Raw genomic sequence first — 26,030 nt, forward strand, 5'->3', positions numbered from 1 at the left:
CTTCTGGGAGGCCAGACCTGCCTCCACACCCCCTGCCAAATTTGGTCCAATCGGATTCTCAACCAACAGTCCATGAGCAGCTCAGCTGGTTTGACCCCTGCGTTCGAATGAGAGGTTCAGCTGTACAATGGTAAAGAACTAGCCAATCTCTGGTTCCTGAAAGTTTGAACGCCCCCTCAGCTCGACTGTTCGACACAGGGTGGTAAGGGGCTACCATCTGTGTCGTAAGCCATTTGCTCTCACAAAATGCTGGGAATCATTGCCGGTGAAGGGCGTGCCATTGTCTGAAATGACTGACTCAAGAGCTGATAAATGGCAAACACTCGGCACAAGGCATTTACTGTGGCCGTGGAGGTAATGGGCCCCATCTCGTGAACCAATAGCCACTCCAATTGGGCATATACCAGCACCAAAAACATCTTGCCTAGGAATGGACTTGCATAATCAATGTGGACCCTGGTCCACGAGTGACTTGGCCATTTCCAGGGGTGAAGTATGGCCGAAGGCGGCAAAGATTGCTGCATTTGGCAAGGATGGTACTGTTGTACTAGTTCTTCAATTACTTTGTCAATGCTTGGTCATTAGACATATCTCCAAGTCAACATCTTCATCTTTTCCTGCCCTGGGTGGGCTCTGTATATCTCATGAAGGAAGGGTTCCCTGGTCTGAGGCGGGATGAACAACTGTGATCCCCACAGAATCACGCCGTCTTCACACGAGTGAAGTAGGACCTCAGCTGTTCACGCTTCTTGTAATACCAGCCAGACTGTATCATTCATTTGGCCTTTGAAAAAAAAGAATCTCTTTGAGTCCAGGTGCGGATGTGCCCTGCAGACATTGGCAGGGTCTAGGAACTTTAGGGCTAGAATGATCTCCTGGGGTACCGGGGGTGGTGGAATGTTCTTGGGTAGGAGCAGGCGACTTAATGCAATTTAATGCATTAGCAATTTGCATCCCAGGCCAGTGCTGAAATGCATAGTTGTAAGCCATCAATAGCAGGACCCAACGCTACACCCTCATCGAGGCTATGGGTGGTAGGGGCTTCTCTTCCCTTAACAGGCCCAGTAGTGCCTTGCGGTCAGTCACTATGTCAAACCATCAACCATACACATACTGGTGAGACACAATATAACCAATAAACTTTCCTTCTCAATCTGGACATAGCTGCTTCAGAAAGAGTCCTTGAAGTAAAGACAATAGGGAGTTCTGAATCATCTACCATTTTGTGGGATAAGATGGCCCCTATACCATAAGGGGATGGACCATGTGTCAGCAGATTTATTTCCCCAGATCAAAATACACCAAATGGTTTGATGATTTTAATGCTTGCTTCACAACTCGGAAGGCTTCCACTTAAGGTTCCCTCCATTGCCATCGATGATTCTTCCTTAACAGCTGGTGTAATGGTGCCAATGTTGTGGCTAGATTCAAAATAAACCTTCCATGGTAACTGGCCATACCAAGGAGCTCACTGACATGTTTGGGTTCAGGGATGATGCATATGGCCTTGACCTTTTCTTCCAACGGGTGCAACCCTATCGCATCAACGCAAAATCCTAGATGTACCACTTCTGAGGCCAGACATTTTGCATTTTAGCAGACCCCTGCATCACAAAACCTCTTTAATACTTCCTCTCGGCTGGCTATGTGTTCTTCTGGTGTGGTGCAGGTGACTAGACATAACCAAGGTAAACCACCATCTTGGGAATTCCCTGGAGGAGATTTTCCATATTGCGTTTGAAGATAGCGCTGGCTGAAGAGATGCTGAACGGCAGTCTGGTGTACTGGAAGAGGCCTTTATGGATATTATTTGTAGCAAACCTCTGAGACTCCGGATTCAACTCGAGTTGCAGGTAGGTGTGACGGAGCTCCAATTTTGAATAGGTGAGGCTCCTACCAGCTTGGCGCAGAGATCTTCAATTTCGGGAATTGGATGCCAATTGACCGGGACAGCCTATAATCCCCACAAATCCCTTTCAACCGATCAGGCTGAAGGACAGGGCCTATCAGCACCACCCACTCTAAAAACTGCACCAGTTTGATTACACCCAGTTCTTCCAATCTCTTTATCTCTGCTTCAACCTTCTGGTCTGGCTCTGAAGAATGTGTGTCGAATCTGGATTGACATACATCTTCGACTTTCCGCCCTCAATCTGGCCCAATTCCTTGTGGAAGGTCTTCATACCTCCTCAAGACATCTTGGCGGACAGAATCAGATGTTTTGAACATTTCCACCTAATTCAGCCTAATATTCTGTAGGCAGACTCTTCTCAATATACTGGGTCTATGTCTTTCCATGACAACCAAAGGCAGATTGGTCTCTTGCCCTCTGTAGGCCACTGGGGTCTCACTGTTACGAGAATCTTCAAAATCTCCCCCGGGTATGTCGAAAGCTTGGCTGTAGAACTCTTCAAGCCTGAAGACTATGTTTTTGCACGTAGATATTGGAAGGTCTGCTCACCCACTACAGTCACTGAAGCCTCAATGTCAATTTCTATTTTAAGGAGTCTACCATTTACCCTCAGGACAATTTCAATCAGAGCAGTCTTATTTAATTGGACTCCATTCACCTGACGCATTGCATGCTCTTCTTCTGAGCTCTTCTCCACTATGTTCAGCAGCACTGTGGACTGCTGCTGTTTTGCATTAGTGTGATTTGTCTCATGCAACATTGTGCTTGAATGTGCCACTTCGGTTGCAACAGAAGCATATAAACTTCCAAACATGCCAAGTCTCCTGTGGATAGACCACCAACGATAGCTGCTGATGTAGGGTTCGATTTGATGCCCTGATTCTTTTCCATTACTTGGGTTCCAGTTCTGGACCTAGGACCATGTCTGACTCTGAGCTGTATCTGTTGATTACACCACAGCCCTTGCAGCCCATACATGGTTGATCGCCTCTCTAGCCACTCTTTGAAGCTTAGTGGTGCCTTTCTCAGTGCATTCCGTTGCCTGAGATATCTCGATCGTTTTTCCTACATAATTGTGGTCTCCACCAGAAGCTTCTTCTGGATATTAAGGTTATGGTCCCACAAACCAGACGGTCACGTAAAACATTTTGCTAAACGCAGTCCCAGGCTCACAGTCTGCAGAAAGCTTGAGAAGCCTAGCTATGAAGGCTGAGACAGACCCTTCATGTTCCCTCATTTTAGAGTTAAACTTATAACATTGGAGGATAATGGAGGGCCTTGGGTTGTAATGTCCGATAATCAATTTTACCATCTGGTCAAAGGTCTTTGAGTGGGGTCTCTCCAGGGACATGAGGTTCCTAATCAAATTATATCTTTGGTACCCATAAATCTTCAGCTTTTCCTCACCTGTGATCACATTTGTGGTAAAAAAGAACTCGTCGTTCGATGTACTGTCTCCATGATTGAACCCCTTGGTCAAATGGGTCGAGTTTCCCAGTGATAGGCATTGGCACCCACAGTTTAAATGATACCAACTCTTGCTGGAACCTCTTTACTTTCTCAACTGCTCCTTCCTTTCCCCTCAATTCATGACAGCTGCCAAACGCGATCAAAAAGTTTTACTTTGTCACTAATGTGATGGCTTGAGACATACCTGGAGGCTTCCAGTAATAAAGGGGTTTATTGATGAAAGGCACAGGCAGTTAGATAACAGGCACAGAACATGATAGAAAAGGTCTTTACACTTCAGCTACCTGGTCCACACTGCTCTGGGTTCTGCTCCCAGGGCCCTGTGCAAACACCCCATTGGCTGGGGTTCGCATGCTCCCGTGTAATTGACTCTTAGCCAGTCAATAGCAGCCCATCTCCTTAAAGGGGCCAGGGGCCACGCTACCACACTCTGCTTTAAACATACTAAAGTGACTGAGCCTCCAAAGTCCTATGGGCAGAGAATTCCAAAGATCTACCACCATCTGGCATGAAGACATTCTTCCTCATCTCGATCCTGAATGACCTACCTCATTCTGAGATTGTGTCCCCTGGTTCTGGACCCCACCGAACCAGGGGGGGAAATCTTTCCTGCATCTACACATTTCCAGCAGTACTTCGGCTTTGTAGTGTGGCAAATGTTTAGTTTACGTGATGTTGGGTATCCAGAACTAAGGATCAAAGTGGAACAGATAATCAAGCCACCAAATGAGCCTATCAACTTAAAGCTGAAGCAAATACCGGAAAACCATCGATGGAAAGGGATTGACTCAACAATGCTGCTCGTAAGGATAAAGTTCTAAAAGATATGAAAATATCCCTAATCATGAGTTCGAGAATCTCTTCAGGTATCTCCATTGAGATATTTAATCCAAAATGGGTACTATAAGATGATTAGTCAGAGACTCGGGCTTCATTCACTTAGACCTAATAATGGACGATATAGACACTGAACGGTTCCTTATCAAGGAGTTAATTGCCAGAAGTTAAGGATTTATTTTGTGCCTTGGCATGTATGTCTTGGAATATCAAACTCTGTGTTCTTACAATAATCAGGAGTGACAAATCGGTCTGATTTTTCTCCTTCTTGTCAGAGGGATTCTGGCACAGATTGTCTCACCAATTACTGTTGCTTTGGGGGAGAGTGATTAACTCAGCAGATCATGGGATGCTGGCCAATATTGATAACACAGTAACATGTCGCAAAGCATTTACCGACTGACCATTGGGGGAATTGGTTGTGATCAGCTACTGTATCTCGACGTTAAATTCCATTAACTGATAATGCACCAAAATGGTATCACCAAAGTGGTATTAACCTGAAAGAAAATGCAACTGCAGAGAAACTATTCAACTCTCAACATTCCCAAAGGATTTTCATGAACGTTAGCACAGGAATATCTATAGGGGGTCATGGGGTTTGGTATAAAATACTGTGACAAATTCCTCCTCCTTTGAAGGGTTTCTTAATACGTCCACAGATGCTATCCTTTAGCAATAGGAGTTGAACATCGTTCTATTCCAGTATGAAGTAACATTTAGCTTCTGCCACAACTGCTTCACATAATGCCCCAGGTGTTAGCTTGAATTTTCCTCCTGGAGCATTCCGAAGTTATATTTCCCCTTGGGAACCTTAATCTGCCACAACAACAACTCCTACCGATGCTCTAAAAAAGTAACATTTCTTTTCTGCCACAGGATAGAACTTCAATTTGAGGTGGTGTGAGGCTTTCTTCAATCTCCAGCCATTACTTCAGCAGACCCACACGCCCCCCCAAAAAATAATAAATAATCGCTTATTGTCACAAGTAGGCTGCAATGAAGTTACGGTGAAAAGCCCCTAGTCCCCACAGTCCGGCGCCTGTTCGGGGAGGCCGGTACGGGAATTGAACCCACGCTGCTGGTCTTGTTCTGCATTACAAGCCAGCTGCTTAGCCCACTGTTCAAAACCAGCCCCTGAATGGCATAACGCACTTCCTCCAGGATATCTGTCAAAAATATAGTGGAGGATTGGGAGAACCAATCTTTCACTTTGGTGAAAATGTTGTATCAAAAAGAGACAGGCGCTAAAGGATTGATGCATGATCTCTTTTCTATAGCAATATGCAAAATGTTCAGGACCACAGTCAGAAGAGGCAGCATGGTGGCGCAGTGGTTAGCACTGCTGCCTCACGGCGCCAAAGGTCCCAAGTTCGATCCCGGCTCTGGATCACTGTCCGTGTGGAGATTGCACATTCTTCCTGTGTTTGCGCGGATTTCGCCCCCACAACCCAAAGATGTGCAGGTTGGTGGATTGGCCACACTAAATTGCCCCTTAATTGGAAAAATGAGTTGGGTACTCTAAATTTTTAAAATGTTTTTAAAAGAACCACAGTCAGAAAGCTGAAGTATAATGTGATTTATATGATTCGCTCAAGACTAATAATGTGCAACTTGCAAGGATGATAGCTTTAATAAATAAAGCTGTCATCAGTACCTTAATTCGAGTTCAATTATTATCCTCCAAATTTCATTTCCTGCGTAAACACGTTCATATTGGGTGTGAAATAAACACGTACAGAAACTGGAAGGGATAAAATAGCCATTCACTTACTTTTCTGACAATGTGCTCTCTTCTCTCAGTGATCAATTTGCAATGTATTAGTTTCTTCTCTTGATCCATGACCTCCAGTAACAACTTCTTCACAGCAAGTATTTCTTGCTGTATCATCGTCAACAATGACTCCACTGAACCATCTGTTAGGTAACCAGCACTAGAATAAAGAACAGATATCTCATATGGAGTACTTCAAAACCACTTAAAGCGGTGACACCACTAGTTGCAAGGTTTGCTAATACAAAATAAACGTGTGGAAACATGACTCTGTACGCAAATACTCATTTTTATTTGATTCACCTGCTGGGTTGCTGTGCTGTTTTACTTCTTCTAACTGGTTTATGTTCAGAACAAACTACGTACAGATCTACTTTCTAAAACACTGCTTCATTGGTTTGAACATAGAACATAGAAGCGCAGTACAGGCCCTTCGGCCCTCGATGTTGCGCCGACCTGTGAAACCACTCTAAAGCCCATCTACACTATTCCCTTATTGTCCATATGTCTACCCAATGACCATTTGAATGTCCTTAGTGTTGGCGAGTCCACTACTGTTGCAGGCAGGGCATTCCACGCCCTTACTACTCTCTGAGTAAAGAACCTACCTCTGACATCTGTCTTATATCTATCTCCCCTCAATTTAAAGGTATGTCCCCTCGTGCTAGACATCACCATCCGAGGATAAAGGCTCTCACTGTCCACCCTATCCAATCCTCTGATCATCTTGTATGCCTCAATTAAGTCACCTCTTAACCTTCTTCTCTCTAACGAAAACAGCCTCAAGTCCCTCAGCCTTTCCTCATAAGATCTTCCCTCCATACCAGGCAACATTCTGGTAAATCTCCTCTGCACCCTTTCCAATGCTTCCACATCCTTCCTATAATGCGGCGACCAGAATTGCACGCAATACTCCAAATGCGGCCGCATCAGAGTTTTGTATAGCTGCAACATGACCTCATGGCTCCTAAACTGAATCCCTCTACCAATAAAAGCTAACACACCGTACACCTTCTTAACAACCCTCTCAGCCTGGGTGGCAACTTTCAGGGATCTATGTACATGGACACCGAGATCTCTCTGCTCTTCCACACTGCCAAGAACCTTACCATTAGTCCAGTACTCAGTCTTCCTGTTATTCCTTCCAAAATGAATCACCTCACACTCTTCTGCATTAAACTCCATTTGCCACCTCTCAGCCCAGCGCTGCAGCTTATCTATGTCCCTCTGTAACTTGTAACATCCTTCCGCACTGTCCACAACTCCACCGACTTTAGTGTCATCTGCAAATTTACTCACCCATCCTTCTACGCCCTCCTCCAGGTCATTTATAAAAATGACAAACAGCAGTGGCCCCAAAACAGATCCTTGTGGTACACCACTAGTAACTGGACTCCAGTCTGAACATTTCCCATCAACCACCACCCTTTGTCTTCTTCCAGCTAGCCAATTTCTGATCCAAACTGCTAAATCACCCTGAATCCCATGCCTCCGTATTTTCTGCAGTAGTCTACCGTGGGGAACCTTATCAAACGCTTTACTGAAATCCATATACACCACATCAACTGCTTTACCCTCATCCACCTGTTTGGTCACCTTCTCAAAGAACTCAATAAGGTTTGTGAGGCACGACCTACCCTTCACAAAACTGTGTTGACTATCTCTAATCAAATTATTCCTTTCCAGATGATTATACATCCTATCTCTTATAAAACTTTCCAAGATTTTTCCCACTACAGAAGTAAGGCTCACTGGTCTATAGTTACCGGGGTTATCTCTACTCCCCTTCTTGAACAAGAGGACAACATTTGCTATCCTCCAGTCTTCTGGCACTATTCCTGTAGACAAAGATGACTAAAAGATCAAGGCCAAAGGCCCAGCAATCTCCTCCCTAGCTTCCCAGAGAATCCTAGGATAAATCCCATCCGGCCCAGGTGACTTATCTATTTTCACACTTTCCAGAATTGCTAACACCTCCTCCTTATGAACCTCAAGCCCTTCTAGTCTAGTAGTCTGAATCTCAGTATTCTCCTCGACAACACTGTCTTTTTCCTGTGTGAATACTGACGAAAAATATTCATTTAGCACCTCTCCTATCTCCTCTGACTCCAAGCACAACTTCCCACTACTGTCATTGACTGGCCCTACTCTTACCCTAGTCATTCTTTTATTCCTGACATATCTATAGAAAGCTTTAGGGTTATCCTTGATCCTACCTGCCAAAGACTTCTCATGTCCCCTCCTGGCTCTTCCTAGCTCTCTCTTTAGGTCATTCCATGCTAACTTGTAACTCTTGAGCGCCCTAACTGAACCTTCATGTCTCATCTTTACATAAGTCTCCTTCTTCCTCTTGACAAGTGTTTCGACTGCTTTAGTAAACCACGGTTCCCTCACTCGACCACTTCCTCCCTGCCTGACAGGTACATACTTATCAAGGACATGCAGTAGCTGTTCCTTGAACAAGCTCACATTTCCATTGTGCCCATTCCCTGCAGTTTTCCTCTCCATCCGATGTATCCTAAGTCTTGCCTCATCGCATCATAATTGCCTTTCCCCCAGATATAACTCTTGCCCTGCGGTATATACCTATCCCTTTCCATCACTAAAGTAAACGTTATCGAATTGTGGTCACTATCACCAAAGTGCTCACCTACCTCCAAATCTAACACCTGTCCTGGATCATTGCCCAGTACCAAATCCAATATGGCCTCGCCTCTCGTTGGCCTATCTACTTACTGTGGCAGGAAATCCTCCTGCACACATTGGACAAAAATGGACCCATCTAATCTACTCGAACTATAGCGTTTCCAGTCAATATTTGGAAAGTTAAAGTCCCCCATAACAACTACCCTGTTGCTTTCGCTCCTATCCAGAATCATCTTTGCAATCCTCTCCTTTACATCTCTGGAACTTTTCGGAGGCCTATAGAAAACCCCTAACAGGGTGACCCCTCCTTTCCTGTTTCTAACCTCAGCCCATACTACCTCAGTAGACGAGTCCTCATCAAACGTCCTTTCTGCCACCGTAATACTGTCCTTGACTAACAATGCCACCCCTCCCCCTCTTTTACCACCTTCCCTGAGCTTACTGGAATATCTAAATCCCGGCACCTGCAACAACCATTCCGGTCCCTGCTCTAGCCATGTCTCCAAAATGGCCACAACATCGAAGTCCCAGGTACCAACACATGCCGCAAGTTCACCCACCTTATTCCGGATGCTCCTGGCATTGAAGAAGACACACTTTAAACCACCCTGCCGGTACACTCCTGCAACTTTGAAACCCTACTCATGACCTCACTACTCTCAACCTCCTGTATACTGGAGCTACAATTCAGGTTCCCAAGCCCCTGCTGAACTAGTTTAAACCCTCCCGAAGAGCATTAGCAAATTTCCCCCCCAGAATATTGGTACCCCTCTGGTCCCGGTGTAGACATCCCGTTTGTAGAGGTCCCACCGACCCCAGAATGAGCCCCAATTATCCAGAAATCTGAAACCCTCCCTCCTGCACCATCCCTGTAGCCACGTGTTCAACTCCTCTCTCTCCCTATTCCTCGTCTCGCTATCACGTGGCACCCAGAGATAATAACTCTGTTTGTCCTAGATCTAAGTTTCCACCCTAGCTCCCTGAATTCCTGCCTTACATCCTCATCCCTTTTCCTACGTATGTCGTTGGTACCTATGTGGACCACGACTTGGGGCTGCTCCCCCTCCCCTTAAGGATCCCGAAAACACGATCCGAGACATCACGCACCCTGGCACCTGGGAGGCAACACACCAACCGTGAGTCTCTCTCGTTCCCACAGAATCTCCTATCTATCCCCCTAACGATGGAGTCTCCAATGACTAATGCTCTGCTCCTCTTCCCCCCTTCCCTTCTGAGCAACAGGGACAGACTCTGTGACAGAGACCTGTAGCCCATGGCTTAACCCTGGTAAGTCCCCCCCCCCCAAACAGTATCCAAAGCGGTACACTTGTTACTAAGGGGAACGGCCACAGGGGATCCCTGTACTGACTGCTTCCTCCCAGCCCCTCTCACCGTCACCCATCTATCTTTATTCTTTGGAGTAACTACATCCCTGAAGCTTCTATCTATGACCAACTCTGCCTCCCGAATGATCCGAAGTTCATCCAACTCCAGCTCCAGTTCCCTAACCCGGTTTCTGAGGAGATGGAGATGGGTGCACTTCCCACAGATGAAATCAGCAGGGACACTGACGGCGTCCCTCACCTCAAACATTCTGCAGGAGGGACATTGCACTACCTTCCCTGTCATCCCCTCTTTGTATCGAATTTTGAAATGCAGCGGACATTGACAACATTTTCTGATTCCAGACAGTTGTCAAGCTTTCTCATCAGAGGATGTGGGCATCACTGGCAAGGCCAGCATTTGCTTCCCGTCCCGAATTGAGTGGCTTGCTCGGCCATTTCAGAGTCAACCACATTGCTGTGGACCTGGAGTCACGTGTAGGCCAGACCAGCTAAGCACGGCAGATTTCCTTCCCGAAAGGACATTCGTGAAACAGATGGTTTTTACAGCAATCGACAACGGCTGTCATGGTAACCAGGTTGTATATTCCCGATTTTATTAATTGAACTACAATTCCACCAGCTACCATTGTGCGATTTGAACCCACATTCCCAGAGCACTCGCCTGGGCCTCTGGATTACTAGTCCAAGTGATATTACCACGATATAGCCATCTCCCCTGTTGAGGATACATCTGACTTTTCTACTTTGGGATTTGGATTTAAAGCGGGGCAGTTGATGAAATTAAACCAGCTGTAAATGTGAAGAGGGGAACATATTTGACAGTTGATGTTTTTCAGTTGATTAACCATTTGGTTAAATTGTGAAATCTGTTTGTTCCAGATGTAAACTGGGACTAGGTGTATGTTGCGTTCAGAGTTTGAAAAAGGTGGTAGCAGACGATGGGCCGAAGAGGCTGCTGTGCACGATGGGAAGTGGACAATATTAAAGAGTGAGCCGGTTCTGCAAAAGGTTAATGGATGACCTTTGACTGAGCAACTTTGTGGCACAAGGACTGTAGAAGTGACAAACTGGTTATCAAACTTTAGTGGCGTGTGATAAAGGAGAGTCCTGTGACAGGAGAAGGGGAAGGTGATTTACGTCAGCTGATTTAAGCAGTTGAGGTCAAGGAGTTTTACCTTTGGTTCAAAACATGATTTTGGCCTCTATTGTGTCAAGATAAAAGCATGGAGTTATGCTCGGTGGGGGACCCTCGGCTGGGGGTGGGGGACCCTCGGTTGGGGTGGGCCGCCAGAGGAGGTTGGGGGGTGGAGGCGCTGGGTAGGCAACCAAACCAGGAGGGCAACTGCTCACAGCCACCATGCCAACAGCTGGATCGTTTACCCATTCTGGGGCAACCCTTGTCCCTGCCTGTCTGCCCCACCGAATACCCATAACCCCCACCAACTGCTGAGACCTCTGGCCGTGTGGCTGAAGCTATCGCTGATAGGGAACTGGCAATCATGGTCAAGTGAGCACTTCACAATCCCAAGTGGATCCCCATGGGTGGATGGGCCATGTAGCATGTGGGAGTCATTGCCTAGCATCCCACTCTCACCTTAATGCCTGTACACTGTGTTTGAACACTGCGCGAGGCAACACCACACACGCAGCTGCCAACATCTCAACACCCAGGGGATGGGACACAGCTCCCAGGAAATGTCCACGGCCGGCGGGTGGGTGGGTGCCACGGGGACGGGGGAGATAACTGGAGAGATGGGCCAATGGATCGGAGGTCAGCCCACATTGCGGAAGAAAGTGACAGAAGCATCATAATGGGTGTGCACAAGTGTGTTTAATGTGTTATACAATTCCTCCCTCTCCCAATGGTTCCGACCCCCCTCCCCCCCAACCCCCTCCCTCGGTGCCCTCAGTGATGCTTAACATGTTTTGCCCTCCTAGCTCTACCACTAGGTCTAAGTGTTTCCCCAGGATGCACATCAATGGTGGAGACAGGCAGCTACTCACCACGTCCTGTGACCTTCGATACCCTGGCTGGCCTTCTCTGGGGGCACTGAGGCTGGAGGGCCCCGGCACACTTGGTGACGGTACATGCACAGCTGTGCCATCCTGTCCCGTGTGCTGATTTTAAGACGCAGCCTCATCAGAGCGGTGGAGCTCTGGGGAGGTGCTGGCCACCGTCGCCGCTCCATGGGATGGGTCCAGGTTGGTAGCCAGCCCTCTGTCCTCCCGCTCGGGGCCCATAGGGCCCTGGTGTTCACCTTGGGATGGAGTGTTTCGAGCCACGGCTACCCCTGCATCATCTGGCTCTGCCAGCCCTGGTGATTCCCCATGGTCTGCATCATTGCATTGACGCCCTCAGTGGTGCTCCGCAGTGACTGGGACATGATCTGCAGCGTCTCAACAAAGCCCAGCTGTGACTGGGACATTCCTTTCTGAGAGCAGTACATGTCCCACAGGTACTGAGTGACATCTTCCGGCGAGTGAGATATTCTGCCAAGGTCCTCAGCCATGGCCATCACCAACTATGCAACGCCTTGGACACCTTCATTCATGGTGGCAACGCCATGCACCAGGCTCTCCACTGCAGTCGCCACCCTAGCAGTGTTGGCCTCGGTGCCACGCATTGCCGCCGTCATCTCCTGCGCCCGTAGCCCCTGGCACTCCTCCAATCGGCTATGGAACTCCTGGAGTGCCGCTGACATCCCCCTCTGAATGCCCTGGCTGCTCCCTATCATCTCAATCAGCTCTGGGTACCTCTGTGCCACAGGCTTAGCATCAGGCTAGGATCCAGCTGGGTCCTGGTGTCCAGCAGCCCTCCTGCCTCCACCAAATGTGCATCATCAGCTCACCAAATTACGCCCCAGAAGCCTGTCCACTAACATGTCCCACTGAGGTGCGTGAATCTGCACTGGTGGAGGGTGGGGATGACAGCTGTGCCGCGACTATATTAGTTGCATCCTATGAGGTCTCCTCTGCGGTGTTCTCCTCGGGGTCAGGAGAGGATGCCACCCGGGACATGTGGTCAGTGGGAGGGATGGGTCAGTCAGTAAGGCATTAACAACTCACGTGTGACAGGTCCTCTGGGTGGAGCCTTGTGATCCCTCACCTCTGCGGCGTCTGCCAGCCTCCATGTGTGAGACTGATCTGCCCGCGTGCTCATCGGTCACCTTCAGGGCATGCTCCTCGAAGGAGGTGAGGATTCTCAAGTACGGCACCCCACTGCCAGTCTGGGCCCTCTCCCGACGATTATGGGAGAGCTTTTCCTGAGGAGACACAGAGGGGGGCATTGTTAGCCACACACGTGGTTCACAGTGGTGGGGAGGTGGAGCATGTGAAGGGAGGGTTTGGGTGGAGGAAGGGTTGGGGGTCCTTTGGTGAGTTTGGGAGTGGGGGGGGGGGGGGGTGTATGCTCCCTTAGGTTGAGGGGAAGAGGTTGGCATCGGTGTCAACTCAATCGTGCTGCCCGGTGTAGGTCGCTGACCTCTTTCCGGCACTGAAGGCCAGTCCTCCTGGCCACACACCCCAAGCTCACAGCTCCCGCCAACTCATCCCAGACAACACTGGCTGCCCTGTGGCAGACTCTCCTGGACTCTCGGGGAACAAAAAATCTCTCCTGGCCGCCACAGCGTCCAGCAACCTAACCAGATCTGCGTCCATGAATCTTGGGGCTGGTCTCCTCGCTGCCATCATTGTGAGCTGGTTGGGGTTGGCTGAGCAAGTGCAGCTTAAGTGCTGCTTGACCTTGTTAGCGAGGGGCGGGCGAGCGCAGCCCCGGTAAATCAGCTGGCAAGCGTTCATTTTCGGCAGGAAGCCCATAAGGCCACATTAAATGTGCCAATTAATGTTGAATTGCGTTGCCGGACTCGCTGGACAGAGCACCGGGACACTCGGGGCAATTGCCGCTCGATACCATACTTTTGAAATTTTTCAGGCGAATCGCGCCCATACCAACTGATAAAGTATACAGCCTTTAACGACCGAGGAAGCCAGCGGTAGTGAAACGAGGTTCTATCTAAAACTATGTGCAATTCTATGCCCACGGCAGTAACTCTCTACAATTCAGGACGGGCAGCAAATGCTGGCCTTGCCAGTAATGCCCACATCCTCTGATGAGAAAGCTTGACAACTGTCTGGAATCAGAAAATGTTGTCAATGTCTGCTGCATTTCAAAATTCGATACAAAGAGGGGATGACAGGGAAGGTAGTGCAATGTTCCTCCTGCAGAATGTTTGAGGGGAGGGACGCCGACAGTGTCCCTGCTGATTTCATCTGTGGGAAGTGCACCCATCTCCAGCTCCTCAGAAACCGCGTTAGGGAACTGGAGCTGGAGTTGGGTGAACTTCGGATCATTCGGGAGGCAGAGTTGGTCATAGATAGAAGCTTCAGGGATGTAGTTACTCCGAAGAAAAAAGATAGATGGGTGACGGTGAGAGGGGCTGGGAGGAAGCAGTCAGTACAGGGATCCCCTGTGGTCGTTCCCCTTAGTAACAAGTGTACCGCTTTGGATACTGTTGGGGGAGGGGGGGCGGGACTTACCAGGGTTAAGCCATGGGGTATAGGTCTCTGGCACAGAGTCTGTCCCTGTTGCTCAGAAGGTAAGGGGGGAGAGGAGTAGAGCATTAGTCATTGGAGACTCCATAGTTAGGGGGATAGATAGGAGACTCTGTGGGAACGAGAGAGACTCACGGTTGGTGTGTTGCCTCCCAGGTGCCAGGGTGCGTGATGTCTCGGATCGTGTTTTCAGGATCCTTAAGGGGGAGGGGGAGCAGCCCCAAGTCGTGGTCCACATAGGTACCAACGACATAGGTAGGAAAAGGGATGGGGATGTAAGGCAGGAATTCAGGGAGCTAGGGTGGAAACTTAGATCTAGGACAAACAGAGTTATTATCTCTGGGTTGTTACCCGTGCCACGTGATAGCGAGACGAGAAATAGGGAGAGAGAGGAGTTGAACACGTGGCTACAGGGATGGTGCAGGAGGGAGGGTTTCAGATTCCTGGATAATTGAGGTTCATTCTGGGGTCGGTGGGACCTCTACAAACGGGATGGTCTACACCTGGACCAGAGGGGTACCAATATTCTGGGGGGGAAATTTGCTAATGCTCTTCGGTAGGGTTTAAACTAGTTCAGCAGGGGCTTGGGAACCTGAATTGTAGCTCCAGTATACAGGAGGTTGAGAGTAGTGAGGTCATGAGTAGGGTTTCAAAGTTGCAGGAGTGTACCGGCAGGCAGGAAGGTGGTTAAAGTGTGTCTTCTTCAATGCCAGGAGCATCCGGAATAAGGTGGGTGAACTTGCGGCATGGGTTGGTACCTGGGACTTCGATGTTGTGGCCATTTTGGAGACATGGATAGAGCAGGGACAGGATTGGTTGTTGCAAGTGCCGGGGTTTAGATATTTAAGTAAGCTCAGGGAAGGTGGTAAAAGAGGGGGAGGGGTGGCATTGTTAGTCAAGGACAGGTTTACGGTGGCAGAAAGGACGTTTGATGAGGACTTGTCTACTGAGGTAGTATGGGCTGAGGTTAGAAACAGGAAAGGAGAGGTCACCCTGTTAGGGGTTTTCTATAGGCCTCCGAAAAGTTCCAGAGATGTAGAGGAGAGGATTGCAAAGATGATTCTGGATAGGAGCGAAAGCAACAGGGTAGTTGTTATGGGGGACTTTAACTTTCCAAATATTGACTGGAAACGCTACAGTTCGAGTACATTAGATGGGTCCGTTTTTGTCCAATGTGTGCAGGAGGGTTTCCTGACACAGTATGTAGATAGGCCAACGAGAGGCGAGGCCATATTCGATTTGGTACTGGGTAATGAACCAGGACAGGTGTTAGATTTGGAGGTAGGTGAGCACTTTGTGATAGTGACCACAATTCGATTACGTTTACTTTAGTGATGGAAAGGGATAGGTATATACCGCAGGGCAAGAGTTATATCTGGGGGAAAGGCAATTATGATGCGATGAGACAAGACTTAGGATACATCGGATGGAGAGGAAAACTGCAGGGGATGGGCACAATGGAAATGTGGAGCTTGTTCAAGGAACAGCTACTGCGTGTCCTTGATAAGTATGTACCTGTCAGGCAGGGAGGATGTGGTCGAGTGAGGGAACCGTGGTTTACTAAAGTAGTTGAAACACTTGTCAAGAGGAAGAAGGAGACTTATGTAAAGATGAGACATGAAGGTTCAGTTAGGGCGCTCGAGAGTTACAAATTAGCTAGGAAGGACCTAAAGAGAGAGCTAGGAAGAGCCAGGAGGGGACATGAGAAGTCTTTGGCAGGTCGGATCAAGGATAACCCTAAAGCTTTCTATAGATATGTCAGGAGTAAAAGAATGACTAGGGTAAGAGTAGGGCCAGTCAAGGACAGTAGTGGGAAGTTGTGCTTGGAGTCCGAGGAGATAGCAGAGGTGCTAAATGAATATCTTTCGTCAGTATTCACACAGGAAAAAGACAGTGTTGTCGAGGAGAATACTGAGATTCAGACTACTAGACTAGAAGGGCTTGAGGTTCATAAGGAGGAGGTGTTAGCAATTCTGGAAAGTGTGAAAATAGATAAGTCACCTGGGCCGGATGGGATTTATCCTAGGATTCTCTGGGAAGCTAGGGAGGAGATTGCTGAGCCTTTGGCCTTGATCGTCAAGTCATCTTTGTCTACAGGAATAGTGCCAGAAGACTGGAGTATAGCAAATGTTGTCCCCTTGTTCAAGAAGGGGAGTAGAGATAACCCCGGTAACTATAGACCAGTGAGCCTTACTTCTGTAGTGGGAAAAATCTTGGAAAGTTTTATAAGAGATAGGATGTATAATCATCTGGAAAGGAATAATTTGATTAGAGATAGTCAACACGGTTTTGTGAAGGGTAGGTCGTGCCTCACAATCCTTATAGAGTTCTTTGAGAAGGTGGCCAAACAGGTGGATGAGGGTAAAGCATTTGATGTGGTGTATATAGATTTCAGTAAAGCGTTTGATAAGGTTCCCCACGGTAGGCTACTGCAGAAAATATGGAGGCATGGGATTCAGGGTGATTTAGCAGTTTGGATCAGAGATTGGCTAGCTGGAAGAAGACCAAGGGTGGTGGTTGATGGGAAATGTTCAGACTGGAGTCCGGTTACTAGTGGTGGTACCACAAGGATCTATTTTGGGGCCACTGCGGTTTGTCATTTTTATAAATGACCTGGAGGAGGACGTAGAAGGATGGGTGAGTAAATTTGCAGATGACACTAAAGTCAGTGGAGCGTTGGACAGTGCAGAAGGATGTTACAAGTTACAGAGGGACATAGATAAGCTGCAGCGCTGGGCTGAGAGGTGGCAAATGGAGATTAATGCAGAAAAGTGTGAGGTGATTCATTTTGGAAGGAATAACAGGAAGACTGAGTACTGGGCTAACGGTAAGATTCTTGGCAGTGTGGATGAGCAGAGATATCTCGGTGTCCATGTACATAGATCCCTGAAAGTTGCCACCCAGGTTGAGAGGGTTGTTAAGAAGGCGTACGGTGTGTTAGCTTTTATTGGTAGAGGGATTGAATTTAGGAGCCATGAGGTCATGTTGCAGCTGTACAAAACTCTGGTGCGGCCGCATTTGGAGTATTGCGTGCAATTCTGGTCGCTGCATTATAGGAAGGATGTGGAAGCATTGGAAAGGGTGCAGAGGAGATTTACCAGAATGTTGCCTGGTATGGAGGGAAGATCTTATGAGGAAAGGCTGAGGGACTTGAGGCTGTTTTCGTTAGAGAGAAGAAGGTTAAGAGGTGACTTAATTGAGGCATACAAGATGATCAGAGGATTGGATAGGGTGGACAGTGAGAGCCTTTTTCCTCGGATGGTGATGTCTAGCATGAGGGGACATACCTTTAAATTGAGGGGGGATAGATATAAGACAGATGTAGGTTAGTGTAGTGGCATAGTGTAGGTTAGATGGCTTTTGTTTCGGTGCAACATCGTGGGCCGAAGGGCCTGTACTGCGCTGTATTGTTCTATGTTCTATGTCAGAGGTAGGTTCTTTACTCAGAGAGTAGTAAGGGCGTGGAATGCCCTGCCGGCAACAGTAGTGGACTCGCCAACACTAAGGACATTTAAATGGTCATTGGATGGACATATGGACAATAAGGGAATAGTGTAGATGGGCTTTAGAGTGGTTTCACAGGTCGGCGCAACATCGAGGGCCGAAGGGCCTGTACTGCGCTGTAATGTTCTATGTTCTATGTCCCCTGCTGAGGGGCAGTCCACCCTGTAGTCACTGCTTTTGCACAGAACACACACTTTCTCCTCTCCAGCCGGGCGCCCACCTGGGAAAATCACCTGAGCACTTCCTGCAGGTTGTCCTTGTGGTATTTCTGGATGGTTCCCGCGATAAGCACGTCATCTAGATAGACGGCCATCTTCGGCAGACCCTGCAGGATACTCTCCATTACTCGCTGGAAAATCTCCAGGACAGATGAGACCCCAAACTAAGGCATGAAGATCTGTTTGCGGTGAGCTTGTAATCCCCACAGAGCTGGACAGATAACTCAGCCCTGAATACGTTCACTGCTCTCTGGGGAAGAGAATTTCTCAGACTAACAACCCTGAGGGAAAACATTTCTCATCTCGCTTAATGGGCGTGATTTAATTTGTAAGAAATTACAGCCGTACTGGACGGGATTAGCACCAGGAATGACTTCGCGATCTAATGGCACTTTGTCGCATTATTGGCCCCTGGCGAGAGCGCCCCCCCCCCCCCCCCCCCCCGACTCTGTCCCCAGGCAGCATTTAGCATCATTTCCTACATTGAGGAGCTCTGGCAAGTGGAGTTCTTCAAATGGCGCCCACAGCTATCTACCATTGACTCCCCCTCCCCCAATGCAACCCCCCAAACACCTCAACTCACCTAAAACAGGATCCCCAAAGCCCCCCTACACCTCACCTCAATCTCATAAGCGCAGGGCGTCCCTGTTCCCGATCCCCGACACTGGGAAAATGGCAGTCTGGCACCCTGGTAGTGGCTTTGCTAGCCTGGCAGTGCCACCCGGGCGCACCTGGGTAACAGTGCCAGGGTGCCACCACGGGGCCTCTGATCGCCTGGGTGACGCCCCACTCCCAAGTTCCACCGGAGTGCTAGATGGCATCCGGTTGCGATCTCCTCGGCCAGGCCGGTAGATGCCAGTTGGCCGCCCGATCCAGCGTCGACATAATTATGTCGGCTTTTAACCTCACTTAATCATGTGAGTCTGGATGTTGCCCATTGTAGGCAGGATCCAGATCGCGACGTCTGACGTAACAACTGTCAGGAATCCTGGGAGATGCCTCTCCTGGGATCTACTGGCTGTGTCCCATTCCAATTCTGGCGGGACGCGGTCGGGAAAATGCACCCAATATATAAGTTCTACTTCTAGAATAAGTATATAAGTTCTACTTCTAGTGATGGAACAGTCAAGAAAGCCAAGCGACATCTCTACCTCCTACGGAAGCTAAAGGAATTTGGCATGTCTGCGTCGACTCTCAGGAAGGCAGCCCACTCTGCAAATTGTACGTGGTGTATAATCCTCAGATCCTTCATGCGCTGAGTACCGTATCAATCTTGGCCAGAAATGCATAGGAGGCCGGCCTCGCCGTAAAGTAACTGGGTCAAGCATCAGGATCCAATGTAGATACAGTCCTTGGCCCCTTTTATCCTGCCCAGGCACTCCTGGAACACTTCAGGGTATTTTCTCAGAACATTGTGCCCATCCAAAACAGTTGGTGACTGATTGAGGACTTGCAACCAGTCACGTCCCGGCAGATTGGGCCTCAATCCCTGCACCACAAACAAGGGAAGTGGGACCGATTGTTACCCTCGTGTTACTGGAGTCACGCTGGCCCCCACGATGCTCTATTCTTTGGCGGTATAGGCGTCCCGCAGGTTAGCGGTGGCTCCCGAGTGCTTGGCCCGGCTGCGGAATTGCCTCTGGGGTTGCCCTTTGGGAGGGATCTGGCCTGACTGGCATTGAATGTGATGCAGTGGGAGTTCGAAACAGCGGATGGGCCAGCTATGGATGCCAGCTGAATAAACAAAAAACAGGGATTAAAACAGGCTGCTGTAAGGTCCGTTTTGATCAGCTACTGCAAACCATCCTACTGCAAACCGCCGCTCCCTAATTTCAGCTTCACAAACCTCCAAAAACTCTGCAGTCCACTAACGCTGGGTATCCCTTTGCCCTACCTTTGACAACGTTGCCTTCAGGTGTCTTGGTGCCAAGATCTGACCCTCCCTAAACTGCTCAGACTCTCTATCTCTTCTTCTTTTAGATGCTTCTTTATTCTGAGCAAGCAATCCACCAACTAATGTCTCCTTATGTGGCCCTTTGTCAATTTGTATCTGATTACACTTCTAGAAAGTACCTTGGTATATGCTTTCTCATTAATGGCACCATATCTTGAATATTCATTCTTCTTGAATCATGAGGGAAATCAGTTTTATGCTTTCATATTTTAAATTCTTCTCCCCACCCTCTCGGTCTCTCCTTTACTCTCCAGGTTCATGTTTGCAGATAGCACCACGAGTGCCAGCAGTTTCATGCATGAGTGGCCATTGGGTTTTACCACTTGCAGTGGGTTGGCAGGAAGGAGGTGAGAAGGGAATCACTGCAAAGTACAAACCTATCTGAACCTGGTGTCCATGCATAGCCAGCGCCGAGGGAGTGATGGGACAAGTGAGCAGAAGGTGGACACCTGTCTGACTCAGTCTTTCCATTCCTGGCTCAAACTGGAAAGGTCCCAATGACTAAAAATGCTCTCGGGAACCCTGCGGGTCTGTGTGGCTCAGCATCAGAGCTTGGAGTATATTTACATATTGAACTGCCAGCACTATTCTTTAGATATACTTTGTTAGACCTAAACGGTTGCTAGATGCGTGATGCAACAGTCAAGAAAGCCAAGCGACATCTCTACCTCCTACGGAAACTAAAGGAATTTGGCATGTCTGCGTCGACTCTCAGGAAGGCAGACAGTATTGTCAGAGAGCCCACCCACCTAGGCTTTGCCCTCTTCCAGATCCTTCCATCAGGCAGAAGATACAGAAGTCTGAAGACCCGCACATCCAGACATAGGAACAGCTTCTTCCCCACAGCTACTAGACTCCTCAACGAATCTCCCTTGGACTGTTCTATTCCCTGTAAGAACACTATTCACAATTCCCTATGCTGCTCTTGCTCATTTATTTACTTTGTTTGGCCCTTGTTCCGCACTGTAACCAATCAGTATTTGTCGATGTACTTTGTTGATTATTCTTTTTGTCTACTGTGTGCGTTCCCTTGGCCGCAGAAAAATACTTTCACTGTACTTCGGTACATGTGACAATAAATCATCAATCAAGTAAGGATCGCCTTTGACCCAAACCAGACATCTCAGGAATTAAATGAAGGTCAAAAAGGTAAGAAGTGGGATAAAACATGAGTAGTTGAACATTGTACATTTAACATTCAACACAGTGACTATTCTGAAAGAGACTCTTGGCTTCTTGCCTGAAGTGAAAAAAGGAACAAAATTATTTTCTGCAGTTAGTCAAAAAGAACCGCACATTTAAACGGCCCTGAAACGTAGCAGATATATGCATTCATAAGTTAACCATCAGTGTGAAAACAGATTGCAGGCAACCAAGTTTCAAGTTCAGACAGTAAACAACCAATTAAATATTTAAACAGTATGACTTGATTTTGCTGTATTTCAGTCTTGTCGAGGAAACCGTGTTTTTTTTAAAATGATCAGTATCAGCATGACCCTGCTGCAGGATGCTGATTCACTCACTTACTACGCCGTGTGAGTGGGGGTTTAGGGCCCTGTGTCCATCTCTGTGCACAAGGTGAATATAATTGTTTTGAGTTGCCAGAAAGAATGAAAAAGTAGGAAGCTACGCTTGAAATGGGGTGGGAGTGGGAGGTCGAAAAAGGAACCAGGTACAAGTCCCATCAATCTAGACAACCACTGTGCACATTCTGTACAAGACAGGCACTCGTATTTTCAGATAGAGAATGCTGAAGGCAGGGAGCAAAATAAATATTAAACTAAAACATTTTTGAAATTGAGTGGAAATACACATTGTGCTAAACTTGGGTTCTTTCAGAAATATTTGGAACACAGACACTTTCCTACAATAAAATGTCAATACGTACGCAGAGATTCTCGGCACATTAAGCCTATTAAAGTTCCTTTGGAGTGGTACTCATTATTCTTTCTCACCGATTTGTCAACTTCGTGCTTCTCCAGCCCACAATAATGCGTTTCTAAAACAACAGTATAAGCGCACAGCACTAAACATCCAATAGCTCAAAGGGAAAAAGAAATATCTTGTCTTGGATTCAGGGTTCAGCAATTCTATGGTAGGGGAGAGACGGGATGAAAGCTGCACATTGCCTCAGGCACACATCTGAGCACATCGATTACTCTGCTTATTGATCTTCCTTTCATGCTCTGTTAGACTAAACCTGGTTACAGCTGATGTGCACAACAGACAGCCAAGACCAAATGAGAAGTCACGCTATGGTTAGTTTTGTGCTTCATGCTTGCAATTCACAATTAATGCCCCTGTTATTTTGCTCAGCTCAACACTTTTGATTAAAGCTCTCCTGCGCACTTCTCAGGGACATAAAATTAATATCTGTTGAATGGCACCCTGTTGATGTGAGTGTCCATTTAAATGCAATGACTACTCAGACATCCATTTTCGTATTTGATAAGAATAAAATGGTTTATTTTAATAATGACACTTAGTTTATGGCCACTTAAGTGACAGATCCGGCCCCTGGTGTGATTTTGCCGGACAGAGGGAGACTCATGCCAAGCTGTTAGTCCAGCAGCTTCAACTATGCAGGCTGCTGTTGGGCAACAGGTGGGTTGCTGTTTGTGGAGGGGTCCCCCATGCCGATTGGCGGCAAGCTCCCAAGGTCACCCTGCGCCCCCCTTTTATCCCTCCCACCCCCACCCATTCAAATATGGGCTCCATCAGATATCTTATTCCCCTCACTGGAGCCTACCAGCTGGCTCCCACATACCCTGGATATATACCTTCAGTACAGGTTCCATTAGCTCTGACAAGTCATACAGACCCGAAACGTTAGGTGCGATTTTCCCACTGCATTGCGCCTGGCGCCGATCCGGTTGCACCACTGGCGAGGCCCAAAATGGGCTTTGCACCGACTGCCGAGGGAATCCCGAGTCATCCAACTCCCTACGTTCCAGCGTGATATGGATCAGACCCTCGCTAGGCCAGGGCAGTATGGTGGCACAGTGGTTAGCACTGCTGCCTCACAGCTCCAGGGTCCCGGGTTAAATTCTGGCCTAGGGTGACTGTGTGGAGTTTCCACTTTCTCCCCATGCCTGCCTGGGTTTCCTCCGGGTGCTCCGGTGCTCCCACAGTCCAAATATATACAGGTTAGGTAGATTGGCCATGATAAATTGCCCCTAAGTGTCCAAAAGGTTGGGTGGGGTTACTGGGTTACAGAGATGGGGTGGAGGCGTGGGCTTAAGTAGGGTGCTCTTTTCAAGAGCTGGTGCACTCAATGGGCTGAATGGCCTCCTTCTGCATTGTAGGAATTCTATGATTCTATGTCAATCAGTTCGGGCTTCCATCCCGGGACCCATTGGAGTCTCCAGTTGGTCGGGGACATGGCACTCTGGCAGTTCCAACTGGCAGTGCCAACTAGCGAGGGAGCACTGTCAAGGGGCAGAGCCTGAAGTGGGACTTAACTTTTTAGTTCTCTTCTTTTCCATGTTCTCCTTTGATCTTTTCTGCCTTAATCCTCGTTCTCAACTACGACTGACTAAAGTTTAGGCTCACAATATTTTTATGCTGGAAAGAACTTGCATTCAAATATCATTGAGCTTTCTAAACCATCAATTTAATGAACTGCCAAAGAAACTAAACCCAGACTAAAATATGTTGGCAAACTAATCATTTGCATTAAAAAGACTAATGACAGTTCAAGATTATTCCCCCAATCAAAAAGAAATGTTCAAAGTAGCTGGTTAAATAGTATATAAATATATTTCAAGTTGTAGCTTAGAAAATCTATTAAGAATGTTCGAGGGGAAATAGAGAATTGACACCCACTTCTAATTATATTGATTTATGTGAATACTGATTTTCTTGTTGTGCTCAGTTAGATTAAAGGAAAGCAATAACTAATGTGCACACATCCCACAGACTTTGTGAGAAACCATTACATTGAGTCAACAGTTTAGAAATATTGATCTGATCTTGCTCGGGTCTATATTTTTCCGGCTGGTTAACCAGTGTGTTCTTGCAGCATTCATTGTTGTTTCAACTTCAGCAAACATATATTTCATTCACATCTCATTTCAATGATGAAGTCAGCCCTGTAACCGTGGAAAATAGCAACGAGTAGCAAAGGAACAAAAAAAAAGCAGCAACTGAAATGAATGAATGTGTAAAATAAGCGGAATACTGTGGAATCTGAAAGAAAAACAGAGAATGCTGGAAAAACTCAGCAAGTCTGGCAGTGTCGGTAGACAGAGAAAACAAAGTCAATGGCTCGAGTTCTTTTGATTCTTCATTGGAATGTTAATGTGTAATTTGGTACAATTACTGGTCTGTGAGGAATTAGTCAAGCAGTAGGGAGTTGAAACTTTGGAGGCAATTGCAACCTGGACCTTTGTATGAGAAACAAACAGGATTGAATGCTGGCTTCCTCAATGTTGCTTTCCATTGATTTCAATGAAGAGCAAAATGGGCCTGGGGATAAAACCAACATTGCACCTAATTATGTTCGTGCCCCAATGGGTGAGTGCTCTATTACTGGAACAAAGAAAATTACAGCATAGGCCCTTCAGCCCTCCAAGACCATGCTGTCCGTCTGAACTAAAAACCCCTACCCTTCCGGGGTCCATATCCCTCTATTCCCATCCTATTCATGTATTTGTCAAGACGCCCCTTAAAAGTTACTATCGTCCCTGCTTCCACTACCTCCCCCAGCAGCAAGTTTCAGGCTCCCACCACCCTCTGTGTAAAAAAGCTTGCCTCACACATCTTTAAATCTTGACCCCCACACCTTAAACCTATGCCCCCTAGTAATTGACTGTTCCACCCTGGAAAAAAGCTTCTGACTATCCACTCTGACCAATCCCCTCATAATCTTCTAGACTTCTATCAGGTCACCCCTCAACCTCCGTCGGTCCAGTGAGAACAAACCAAGTTTCTTCAACCTCTCAACTATGTCCCAAATGGATGTGTATGGCCATTCACAAAGCAGTTAAACAAAAATCTTTAGATAGACGGGGCAGGCAACATTATCCACGTTACAAAAAGAAAGCCTATCTTTCTAACTATCTCAACATCTTGGGCGGGATTCTCCACTCCCGCGCCGAAGTGGCCGCGCCGTCGTGAACGCCGTCGAGGTTCACGACATCGCGAAACGGCCCCGATCCCGACCGATTCAGGCCCTGACAATGGGCCAGGATCGGGGCCGCGTCATCTACACGTGCCAGGCCTTGTCGACGCGTAAAGGCGGTGCCACATAGATGACGCGGCCGGCGCTGCATAACGGGCGCCAACGCGCGCATGCGTGGTTGCCGTCCTCTCTAAGTCCGCCCCGCAAGAAGATGGCGGACGGATCTTGCGGGGCCGCGGAAGGAAGGAGGTCCTCCTTCAGAGAGAACAGCCCAACGATCGGTGGGCACCGATCGCGGGCCAACCCACATTTCAGGTACCCCCCGGTGCAGGATCCCCCCTCGCCCCCCCGCAGGCCGCCCCCCCAGCGTTCACGCACTGCTCACGATGGCAGCGACCAGGTGTGGACGGCGCCGGGGGGAACCCGCCGTTTTGGCGGCCCATTCGGGCCTGAGAATAGCGGGGGTGCCGGAGAATCACCATTTTGGGTGTCTCTGGCGATTCTCCGGCCTGCGGCTCGCTAAACTCGACCGGGCTGTTCCCACCGCTTGGGAGAATCGCGGGAGGGCGTCGGACCGGCATCCCGGGAACTTTTGGCGGCCCAGGCTATTCTCCCAACCGGCGTGGGAGTGGAGAATCTCGCCCCTTATTAGCTAAACATATCAATCAATTTGGGGATAAATTAATCAAAGGTATC

General features: G+C 48.0%; 1 protein-coding gene across 2 annotated transcripts in view; it reads right to left on the bottom strand.

Annotated features, from left to right (window-relative positions):
• The window catches only part of LOC140408391 (limbin-like), a 217,202-nt gene that overhangs the window by 103,036 nt on the left and 88,136 nt on the right, over positions 1–26,030 (bottom strand). For both annotated transcript variants that reach the window (XM_072495516.1, XM_072495515.1), the window contains exon 13: positions 5,994–6,153. In XM_072495516.1, coding sequence (XP_072351617.1) covers positions 5,994–6,153 — 160 coding nt within the window. The remainder of the gene's footprint in view (positions 1–5,993; positions 6,154–26,030) is intronic.

This window comes from Scyliorhinus torazame, chromosome 3, assembly GCF_047496885.1.
Source record: "Scyliorhinus torazame isolate Kashiwa2021f chromosome 3, sScyTor2.1, whole genome shotgun sequence".
In the NCBI taxonomy this organism is placed as follows: domain Eukaryota; kingdom Metazoa; phylum Chordata; class Chondrichthyes; order Carcharhiniformes; family Scyliorhinidae; genus Scyliorhinus; species Scyliorhinus torazame.